Source organism: Moschus berezovskii, chromosome 18 (genome assembly GCF_049115385.1).
Source record: "Moschus berezovskii isolate FMDL1 chromosome 18, NW_MosBer_1.0, whole genome shotgun sequence".
In the NCBI taxonomy this organism is placed as follows: Eukaryota; Metazoa; Chordata; class Mammalia; order Artiodactyla; family Moschidae; genus Moschus; species Moschus berezovskii.
Window position 1 is genome coordinate 74790829 of NC_142477.1, and position 11902 is coordinate 74802730.

The window sequence follows — 11902 nt, forward strand, 5'->3', positions numbered from 1 at the left end:
ATTCTTTTGAAGTCCCAGAGAACTCTGTCTCTGGCTTTGCCATCCTAGCAAACTGGAAGAAAGCTTCTGAACCACACTGAGGAGGCCAGGTGTAGAGGTGGTCAGGCCAAGGCCTGGAAGGACACTTCCAGACTTGAACGAGCGTGGCGAGGGAGGAAGCAGCGCTGTGGGAGGTGGACCGGGGACTCTGGCCTCACGGCCCATCTGGGGAAGGCCAGGACCTGGCGGAGCCCAGTGGCAGGAACAATGTCAGGCAGGTGTCGCCGAGCTGCATGAAAGGCCCAGCCCGGTGTCATTGTCAGCGCTCAGCCAAGTGCAGAAAAGCAATTTACTGGTCACGCCGCCTGCTCCCCTTGGAAATTTTTAAAATTCTTCCGATTTGAGCTATCCGCGGTGTCCCAAGTCATGTGGAGAAAGGATTTTATTAAATTCCCAGCTTCTCGCTCCTGGGGGTTGCCGGTGGGGGAGGGCGGGGTGGGGGCAATGTCTGGCATTGACTGTGCTCACGGAAATGTGGCTGGGGGCAGGGGGCCCACTGGGGGCTTGGTGGCTAATAGATGGGAAGAGGCAGGAGCCCAGAAACTCCATTGCTAGGACTGGACCAGTTCTCCAAAACACTAAGGCTGGGAGGGAAGGGCGTTAGGTATATAGAGTTTCCGACAGAGCCACGTGCCCTCCTGGGTGATGAGAATTCGCAAAACCTCTTCCACACCTGATCATATGCCATCTTATCCTCAAGGCCACCCACAATGAAACAGTCTCACAAAGGTCCACGTATAGGGAAAGATGGAGCTGGGGTTCAGTCTCGTCCACAGGATGGCAGCGTCCTGAGCCTTCCCACCATGTGGGGAGCCTCGTTGGGTCCTGCTCACCAAGGTTACTCTCACAACCACCTTCCAGATGCCTACTGTCCAGGAAATAGCCGCTCTCTTGGTGGTAGCCCAACACTGCAGTGGGGAGCAGACTCCAGATTCCTGCAGGCTCCTGTGGGGGCCCACCCCTCATCTTCACCTCTAAGACCATTCCACCTTGGCCCTAGAGCATAAAGGAGGACTTGCACCTGCCAACCTTGTCTGCAACTCCCTAGGGAAGTGTTGCTTTATCTTTCAGCCATCATGGGTGCTTTCCAAAATCCGTGGGGAGCTGAGAACACTCTCACAGACATTGCATATTTGGGCACCATTTTGAACACTGTTCCAAACCCCTTCCCCATAATCCCATCCTTAGACATCCCAAGGGTACATGGACCATGAGTTAAAAACATCAGTCAGACCTAAGGCAGTTTAGAAGGGGAAAGGCTGCAAAGGGGGGAGGTGGGGCAGTGAGGGGAGAGGAGGAAGGCACCCCCACCTGCTTGAAGACTTAACCCAGATGGGCCACCCCAGCTTCTTCTCCCCAAAGGCTGGCTCTAGCTCTAGCCAGGACGTGAAGGTGGCATGCAGAGACCAGCTTCCCTCCCTTACATTCTCCCAGCGAACACAAAGGCCACAGAGCATCCCCTCCTGGACCCCGCTTCAAGGACCGAGAGGCAGCAGACAACAAGAGGCTTGGGCAACAAGGTCTGAAACCGGCTCTCTCTACTTCTCCCTCGTTCATTGTCCCCGTCCCCAGGCTCAGGCCACTGGGGAAGAGCTCTCACCCAGGTCGGACAAGCAGTTCCCTGGAGTGACCCTGGGGCTTGCCCTCTGCCTGGGGACTCAGCTGCAAACCAGGCAGGCCATGCCAGGCACTGGCCTGTCTCGCTGACACCAGCCATTCCCCACCCCGCCCCCACCACCACATAGGGTCACATCTGCTTGGCAAACAGCCAGTCTTAAGTTACTGACTCCAGTTGTATTGATTCAAAGAGTCACTGGGGACCCCAGCCTGGCCAACAGAAGGAAAGAACCCATCAGTCTGTCCATCCATGCTTCCCGCCTGCAGTCCCAACTAGCTGCCGGCAGCTCAAAGTCCATCTTGATGGTAACAGTTCTCTCCCAGGAGCGGGAGGGGAGACAAGCAGACCCTTCACCACAGCCACTACCACTACTGCCAACACCCTCTCCCAGCGCACAAAACACCCACACCTGGGAGAACCACCGTTTTCCCTGCTCGGGGCTCCCCCTGGGCACCCCAAGAATCCAGAAAACCATGGCCTAAGCATACTCTCTAACCCTAGGAGGACACCTGCCTTCAAGCCCGAGGGGAAAGGGACAGACAATCTCTTCTGGCCCCAGTCCCGCTCCTCCGAGGGCCCCTCCCTCAGAGCTCTAGGTGGGTGGGGGGCTAAGTAGCTGGCACTTCCTAGTCCCTTTTCCTCCGCGCACCCCCCACCCCAAGCTGAGGCAGCCTGGTCTGGTTCTAATCGGCGCTGAAGTCGGCTCCCTCAGTCCCTCTTCTCCTTCCCTCCCGCACTCCCCCCCCAATCCTCTTCCTTCATTTCCACGGCTTTGGAAGCACCAGCGTTCCAACTGTCTGCGTGCCAAGACCTTCCCGAGTCTGAAAGCTGCTGAAGTAACAGATCAGATTTTAGCAAGTGCTTTCCAGGCTGAGCGCCAAGCCCTCTTCTGATTCAGGAGAGTGAGCAAGCGGGGAGCGAGGCGGGGAAGCAGGCGAGGGCTGCACCACCTTGGGCGAGGGTGTACGAAGCGCGGCCCGTTCCGGAGCCGCCTCGCAGGCAAGGGGCCCTCGGCTCAGGTGCCCCGCTCTGCGCCCTCTCCCCCGTCTCCCCTCCTAGTTCCACATCTCTCTCTCTCAACGCTGCAAACGCCTCTGAAACCACAGGGTAATTTACAACTGAAGCTTTCTCCCTGGACTCGGGATCTACTCGGTTGAAAGGAGCCTTTTTGTTTGGAAGAGCGAGCGGAGATGGTGAAGGGACGGCTGGCAGAGAAAATCCCTCCGTTCTAACTCCTCACCGGGGCCGAGGGGCTCGGAGCCCGGCACATTGTGGCAACTGAACCCTCCGGCTCCGAGGGTCTCCTCCCAGTCGAAGTGGACTGGGGCCGCTCCAGCCTGAGTCCAGCAACAGAGCCCCTTGCCCTTGGCCTGTTCCCCGCCCGCACGGGGCGCAGGCGGAGCCGCCCTTCGGCGCCCTGGGAACAGGTGCACCGTTCCCCGCCCAGGAGGGGTGGGGCCCAGGGAGGGGGCGCGGCCCGGGGGAAGGCGACCGCCGCGCACCGAGAGGCAGGGGCAGGTGGGTGCAGGGGGAAGGGCAGAGTCGGGAGCCCACGTACCTGTACCTGGAAGCTCAGCAGCAGGAAGTGTAAACACCTGCGGGGGAGAGAGAGGGAGAGGAGGTCATTGGGACCGGAGGGAGGGACGCGCGCAGACAGATACGCAGCCGCAAAGTCAAAAGAACGGCGGGGCGGGCAGAGCCACAGGCACACGGACAGACGTCCGGGCAGGGTGGGCAGCCCCGAGCGCGGGCGCTTACAGGCAAGTGCAGGCGGAGGGCGCTGAATACATCGCTGGGCGGGGGGGGAGGCGGCGGCTCCTAGCCCAGCCTGCACATGTCCCCTTCGCGCGGCCGGGACCGGGCGCCTCCGCCGCCGCCGCCGCCGCCGCCGCCGCTGCTGCTGCTCCCTCCTCGCCGGCTGCTGCTGCTGCAGACTCTGCTGCTCCGGGGCGCTCCGCGGCGCGCCCTGCGGCATCAGCGCCCCGCGCGGCTCCTGCCGAGCGCTGCGCCCTCCGGGCTGGCTCGGGGGCTGCGAGGCGGCCGCCGCTGGGCAGGAGGCACCCGCCGGTGCGAGGAGCCTGGCTCTCTGCCGGCCGGCCGGCCGTCCGGGCGTCCGCGGGAGGCTGGCTGCCCGACTCACTCCGGAGACAGCATGCGCGGAGGGTCTGGAAGCTGGGCGCACTCTCCAGGCGGGGCGTGGGGCTGCGCGGGGCCAGGGGTCAGCGCTCCGGGGCCGGGACGCGCGGCGGCAGCACGAACGCGTCACGGCCGCTCCGTCTGGGCGCCCGCCGGCTCATGTCTCCTCCTCCGCGTCTCTCCGGCCGTGCGCATCGCCGCCTCCCACCACTGGCGGCGGCCGGGGCGTTTTCTACGCGCGGGCGGCGAGGGGGCGGGGGGCCGGGGGCGGGCCCGGGCCCGAGCCGGCACAATGAGGATGCGGGGCCCGGGGGCTCCCCCCTCGGGGCGCGGCCGGACGGGCGCTCAGCTCGCCTGGGTGCGCCTCGCCCACATCAAAGGCAGCCCTGCCGGCTTGCTGCGGCCTCTCCACTGCCGCCTCCTCTTCTCCTGGCGCTCCGGCTTGGAGGGAGGCGCTCAGACTCTCGGCGACGGGACCGGCAGCTCCAAAGGGGCAGAGCCCGCGAGGCTGGAGCTGATGAGCGCTGGGAGCCGTCGAAATTCTGCGCCTGGGCGCAATGACCCCGCGCCACGGCGCAAAGGCTCCCAGAACTGGGCCGGCTGCGGTCCCCCAGAACGCAGTTAGGTGCAGAATGTCCCTCCTCACCCACATTCGTCCTCGCACTCACACCCACCACAGCCTGAGTGGGGAGCAGGGAGAGGGCGGGTCAGGCCCAACCCTCGGGGCGGCTCCACGGTAGGGGGGTTGCTTTTACCCAACCTGTGAGTCCACAGAGGATCGTGGCGTGTCCCAGATCCCTCTGGGAAGGCTGGCCACCCTGAATGAACCCCCTTCTAATCTCCGTCCCTGCCGTTGAAAGGGAGGGGGCATTGAGGGTTTCTCTTACGCGCCCCACCCACCCCCTTCCAGGGCTCCGGGGTTGGTTCCCAGCTGGGCTCTCTGATGGGCGAGCCACCTTTGGAAACGCAGGGCTGCCACCTAGCGTCCCCAAGGCTTCACTGCAGCCCAGCCCGGGCAGGCTATACAGACCCGGGAGAAGCCAGGACTCTGGTCAGCGACCACTCCAGGCCCTCTTCTGGCCTCTAGGCTGAGATTTGCTATTCTTTGCATACTAAGCAGTTTGACTCTTTTAACCAGGTCCCTTCTGAGAGCATTTCTTACCCCCTCTGCTTCCTCAGAGGTATCCCTCCTGTCCTTCCCACCAACCTCAGAATGTAGGTGTTTTTATCACACGTAAGTGCCTCACACTGTCTGAAGCTCCAGACAGCCAGGCTGTACTTGGTCATAGTAGGAAAGAAACTGAATAAGCTCAAAAAGCAGAATTCAGGAATCCAGACTATTTGGTTAAAATTTTCCTTGTGTCATTGATTATTTGCCATGGTTGTGCCATGACTGATGGTTTTCTATGTTCATTGTGGTTTTCACTTACAGTGAAACTGAGGTGTGCTTGTGCTCAATCGCTCATAATGCCCTGCTCTTTGCAACCCCATGGACTGTAGCCTGCCAAGCTCCTCTGTCCATGGGACTCTCCAGGCAGTAACACTGGAGTGGGTTGCCACAGGCGCTGTCCAACAGTAATACTTCCTATATAAATATCAGCAGCTGTTCTGGTTGTCAGGCCTCCCTGCCTCCCTGCAAGCTGCTTTAAGCTCCCTTTCAAAGCTGAGGCTTTTTCAGATACTGTTTTTATAAATATATGGTTTATTTTTGGCTGAGCTGGGTCTCTGTTGCTGCTCAGGCTTCCTCTGGTAGGGAGCACTCAGGGGCTACTCTAGCTGTGGTGCGCGGGCCCCTCACTGCAGCGGCTTCTCTTGTTGTGGAGCTCAGGCTCTAGGCACACAGGCTCAGCAGTTGCAGCTCCCCAGCTCCAGAGCACAGGCTCAGTCGTTGTGGCACAAGGGCTTAACTGCTCCAAAACAAATAGGATCTTCCCAGATTAGGGATCAAACCCATGTCTCCTACACTGGCAGGTGGATTCTTTACCACTGAACCACCAGGGAAGCCCAAAGCTGAGGCTATCTTAAACAGCCTCTGTTTCAGCACTGAACACAAGTGCAGAACACCTTTTCAAAGCCAGATGCTGAGTGATGCAGAAAGTTCTTGTTTGAAGCACTGGGCTGAATTTACTTAAGACATTCTCACTGCTAGAGCTGGTAAATCCCAAGATAGCATGCAATGATCAACCACAAGAGATGGACAGAAACGCTCCCCTTGGGTCCTGTGACATCACCATGTGCTTGATCTTACTTTATTAAGACCTCTGACAGACCAGTTAAGAGGTAGTTTGGGCCTGCTGCCTGCTAAAGTGGGGTGTTTGAAGCATCTCCTGGCTAAGAATCAGTACTTCCAGTTTCCTATACTATTTTCTATTACTTTTGAATGAAATGAGTACATCATCACTCATATTCTAAAATGCTTGCAGTTTTTTTTAAGGCTCAGATAGTGTTTGTTGATTTCACAAAGTTGTCACCCAAATAGGATTGGGCTTCCCTTATAGTTGTCAGTAAAGAATCTGCCTGCAAGTGCAGGAGACCTGGGTTTGATCCCTGGGTTGGGAAGATCCCCTGGAGAAGGAAATGGAAACCCACTCCAGTATGTCCTTTACACCTGGAAAATCTCGGACAGAGGAGCCTGGTAGGCTGCAGTCTATTGGGTCGGAAAGAGCCAGGCACGACTGAGCGACTAACACTTCAAATAGGATTGACTTAACAGACGTTCTGAGTAAGAGCGTAAACTCAAGAGTTAGAGGTCCTGGCTTTGAGTATTGCCTCCAACACTTACTTATAAATTCCTGCAAGCTTCCATTTCTACAAACCATATCTTCCACATATAAGAACAGCAACAAGTGGTGAGTTGCTGTGAGTTACTTAAATGAGATCATTTGGTCTGGCTCACAATGAAGGTTTCAAAGGTTTTAGTTATTATTTAATAATCCTCATCAGGGTTTGTTTTTAGGTTACTATCTCATTTTTTGTTCACAAAGCAGAAAAGCAGGATCATTCTCAATTTATTGAAAAGATTTTTTCTACTCCAACTTTTTACACATTCTTCCTTTTCCCCATCATTCACACCTTCAAACCTACTGATTTACCATACAAATGAATCTTAAATGAGCTTTTTCTATTCAAATTTGACATGTTCATGTAGCAATATGGGTCATTAATTTGGTAGTCACTTCTCTCCAATTTATTCAATCACTATTTATTGCATCAGGTCCTGGGAGAAGGTAGACAAAGCCTTTGCTTTAAAAAGCACTTCACTTCTAAGACAAGCAATAAGCAAATAAGCCAAGAGATAAATTTAAGCTTAATAGCACTTTGAAGGAAAACAATGGGATAGAGAGCACCAATTAGCAATACTTAGGCTAAGACTCAAACGTGGGAAAGCCAGCAAGGCAAAGTATTCCAGGGAAAAGATATCAATTGCCTCCAAGTGGGAAAAGGATGGGTGCAAGTTAGCCAAGAGTTGCAAGAGGGTGTAAACAGGGTAGGTACCTATCAGAAGCCTGAGAAATAAGAGTATTTCCTGCCTAATCAGTAAACCAGGATGTCACAGTGATGAGCGACTTTGGCCCTCCAAATGTGAATTTCTGAGCCCCTTAGGCAACCAGGAAGGAGAACAATACCTATGATCCAGCAGCCATCAGACTGTAGCCACTCCCTACAGTGAGCTTGAAAAAGGCAGGTTACTGGCCCGATAGCCCAGGTGCATATGTAAGGCATGACCTCAATGAGCCCAGGCCCTTGCATTTTCCCATATATAGAAACGCACTAACTTCCTTGAGGTATCTGGTTTTAATTCACAGAAACACTTTTGACTTTCAGACTACCTGCTTTGTTGCAAATTTCTGTATAACCCAACTCCTCCACCCACCTCCTCTCAGTCACTTGAGAGGCTGTCTCCCAGGTCTGAAGTCCGAAAAATTCCCACCAAATTAGGCGGTGGCTTTGTCCACAAGCCTTCAAAAGGCCTTTTAAGGCACTATTTATGTACAACTTTTAAATGCTTGGAGTTCAACAAATATTTAGACGTATGTAAACACCTTTCTTGAGCAATCTCCCCACACCCATCCCTAGTCTCAAGTTACCACTAATCTGCTGGCACTAAATCCCAGTTTCACGTAAATGCATCCATATATAGTACCTGCTCTTTTGTGTCTGGCACTGTCTTTTTTGGCTGCCCTGTGCAGCTTGTGGTATCCGTCCCCTGACGAGTCATCACACCAGTGCCCTCTGCATTGGAAAGCAGTCTCAACCATCTGGTTGCTGTTATCATTGCCAACTAAGTACTCAGTGACTTCCCCGGTGGCTCAGATGGTAAAGAATCTGCCTGCAATGCGGGAGAGCAGGGTTCAATCCCTGGGTCAGTAAGATCCCCTGGAGAAGAAAATGGCATCCCACTCCAGTTTCCTGCCTGGAGAATTCCATGGACAGAAGAGCCTGGCAGGCTACAGTCCATAAAGTTGCAAAGAATTGGACACAACTAAGTGACTAACACTTTCACTTTCAGTACTCAATGTGGATATACCCATTTGTTTGGCAATTTAACAAAGGCTTGGTAAGTAACGGCCAAAGTCTAGTCTGTTTTTAAAACACTTAATGCAGCATGGGTACACTGTGATGACAGTGGCCTTAAGGAGACAGTTGTTACTAGTCCAGCTAGGTATGGCAGCTGAGACCAGGCAGATGTGCTAGTTTGGTGTTGGAGAGTTGGACACATGTACAAATTCCCAGCTCTAGGCTAGCAAGTTTGCAATTTTCTGAGCAGATCTCATCGGCAAAACTTCGCTGGTTGTCTCAAGGGTATTTGAGAATGTATGTAGATTGCTTGTTGGATGGAAAGGAACCCCTGGAGGGCAGGTAAGTGTTCTGCCTGATTAATCCTTAGCACTTAGATGCTTTGGGACAGGGTATCTAAATGCTTAGATTCCTTCTACCTCGTTTTCAAGTGGAAGTATACTCATAGTGCTGCAACCTGACATTCCTTTTCCACCTTTCCAAACCTAAGAATCACACAGTTCAGGGAGTCTATAGAATATATTTTGGAGACAAAGATGAGAGAACCTTCAGCCTAAGAAAATAGGACAAACACAGCCTCAAGTCTTCAAGAGGATCACGTAGCTCAGTGAGAAAAGTAGACCCTCAGCCCAGATGCAGCTGTAAAATTTTCTCTAGATCAGCTCTTGGAACTTTCACAGCATTAAAACGGGATGCCTACTGCCAATTTCACAAGTCAGGGAGCAATTGGTTCTTTTGTTAAGATCTGGCTAGAAGGTAGCCTTAGACGTTCTGCAGTAACTTTAACCCTGTATCTCCACAGCCCAGACCACTAACCTTTTTTGTGACTCTTAACCTTTTCTTAGATAATTTCAAACAAAAACAGCCCTATCCTGACAATGTATACACAATCCCCTCCCCATTAACTAAAATAGCTTTTACAAGTTTTACACAGGACTATAAACCTCATTTTATTATCATATGCATGATCCAGTAATTTGGACAGCTCTCGAATAGCCTCCCTTATTTACCTATTTTGTCCTCTGGTTCAGGTTGAAGGTACCTCTATGTAGAGTTCTCACCCATGACCTAAAGATATCAAAATGAAAAGGTATCAAAAAGAGAAGCTTCCTGCAGACAAGTGTTATCTTTGCCCTCCTAATAATCAAAAATGTTCTTCTTTTTGCAAAGGGTCTCATCTGATCATCCAGGTTAAGTCTGCTAAATGATATCAGTATACTCAGTATTAATGAACCATCAACTCCCACCCAGGTTGTGATCTCTAAATGCCACTTTTAAGATAAAGAACCAAAGCTCTGTGGAATAGATAAAGGTCTGAGATAAAGAAAATGTATTTAAACCTGAATTCAGCAGACATCATTAAAGTCTATAAACACTGGGGAGGGTGAGGAAAGAATGGAGCATTACTCAGCCATTTAAAAAAAGAATGAAATAATGCCATTTGCACCAACACGGACCCACCCACAGATTCCCACACTAAGTCAGAGGGAGAGACAGATGCCAGCAGCACCTCTATGTGGCCAGCACAGATGAGACTGTCTGTGAGACAGAAGTGGAGCAGGCTAGTGGTGGCCAAACGGAAGGCAGGGAGGGGAGGGACGGGCTAAGAATTTGGTGCTAGAAAATGCAAAATATTACACACACAATGTATAAACAGCAAGATCCTATATTCAATATATTCCTGGGATTAATCATAATGGAAAACATTAAAAAGAATTGTCTACATGTGCATAAACTGAATCATTCTGCTATACAGCAGAATAACACAACATTCTAAATCAACTATACTTCAACAAAAAAATTTTATAAAGTTTACTTTAAAAAGTTACAAAAAATTTGAATTCAGAACACTTGTTACTTTCAGGTATGCTAAGACATCAACCATCATTCTCAAGATTGGTAAATGAAAATATTAAATGTTTTTCAAAATTAGGTGGAGGCAACAGAGATTTAAAAGTAAAAAAAATTAAGTTGTTTTCTATAGTAGGTTGCATGTACTCAGCTGTGTCTGACCCTGCAACCCCATGGACAAAGCAGCCCACCAAACTCCTGTCCATGGGATTTCCCTTAACTATACTTATTTTTAGCATTTATACCAATATTGCTTTATGACCAATCTCACTGAGTAGTTTATACAGAACAAAGGGAAGGCAGTGTCTTTAAAAGAGGATTTCCTAAGCCTGGAAGTAGTAGTAGTTTAACTTCCAGATTACTATCATGTTTAATTGGCTGACATCTAACAGCTAGCACTATCAGAGACTTCTGAGGCACAGGGAATCTTTAATTGCTGTCCTTTCAAAAAAAAAAGCAGCCCTCTAGCTCTGATTAGCTGTATTTAATAAGCTAAGAACAGAACAATCAGTAAGGCCAATTGCTTTTCCTCAGAATGGTGGGAAGTTCTTTTAGGTTTCCTGCCACACAGAAGTGCCCATCAGGTAAACCAAACATTTAACTTCTACACAACGCAACTCAATAAAAATTTCAGACATTACTATCAGCAAGCATACTTCTACACATGTTAAGTAACTAACACTAGTAATTACCTGACACTCCTACATCCCAAACAGCAATAAAACACTATCTAGGGAAGGAATGACTCAACTTTAATGCAGCTGCATTATTTGAACACCAGCAATTTTTCAGTATAGGATGGCTAAGTGATTTGGGATTCTACTATCAATTTAAAACAGATCACCTTTTAAATCTGAAGCACATAAACATCTTTTAAAATGGATGTGATTTCAATAAAGAACACTGAACATTTACCATCTCCTAGTATGCCTCCATTAAAATAAAGACAAAGAGGAGCTACAAGGGCAGACAGAGCTTATTCGATATAATTGAATAATTGATGAAGAAAATCACAACGTCAATGACTAGAAGAGAAACCTAACACTTGGAAACAGATTAGACAAGACAGTACTGCCCCAGTATTTTTTTCCACCCCTCAAAATTAATCTACTCTGGAAAACTACCCCAGAGATGGAAAGGCTAATATCTTCAGACTTCCTTCAAAATAATCTGGAACTAGAACCCAGTCATCAAGTACCACCCTTCTAATCAATATAAAATATAAAATTAATAGGCTGGAAGTGAGCGGGGTACCATGAGTAAACAATGCATGGATAAGAAAGGTCTTTTTCCAACTCTAGATACTACATCCCAAGATCCAAGGAAGAACATTTGGAAATTAAAAAAAAGAAAACCAACACAAATTTGAAGACAGAAAATAAAGTCTCTCCTAAAGTTTAAACAGAAAGGAATGAGGATAAACAAAGAATCATACAGAAGGCCTAAGAACGGATGGGAATTTAGTAGGAGGCTTAATAAAGAAAACACACAAGAGTCTCGAGACTAGACCCACAGTCCACCCAGGGTCCAGAAGACTGCAAGATATAAAACTCCAGAACAGCATCAATAAAGCAATCTTAGAAACTACTTACTGGAGGATACACGACAGCAAAACAAGTAGAAGAGGAATCTTACCCTGTCATGCAATTGAATCTTGCTGAGACAGTTAAAGGGGTTCTAAGGATTAGTCCCCAAATGTTCTAATGTAACCACTACATGCAGTAAATTATCCTCCCCCAA

The 11902-nt window shown here is 50.4% G+C and overlaps 1 protein-coding gene across 1 annotated transcript in view; it reads right to left on the reverse strand.

The window, feature by feature from the left end:
* The window catches only part of FGF18 (fibroblast growth factor 18), a 36788-nt gene extending 33245 nt beyond the window's left edge, over window positions 1-3543 (reverse strand). Inside the window, exons 1-2 of the mRNA XM_055421807.2 lie at window positions 3416-3543; window positions 3216-3252 (exon numbers count right to left, since the gene is read on the reverse strand). Of these exons, the coding sequence (XP_055277782.1) occupies window positions 3216-3252; window positions 3416-3447 (69 nt within the window). The 5' untranslated portion in view covers window positions 3448-3543. The remainder of the gene's footprint in view (window positions 1-3215; window positions 3253-3415) is intronic.
* Window positions 3544-11902: the final 8359 nt, after the last annotated feature.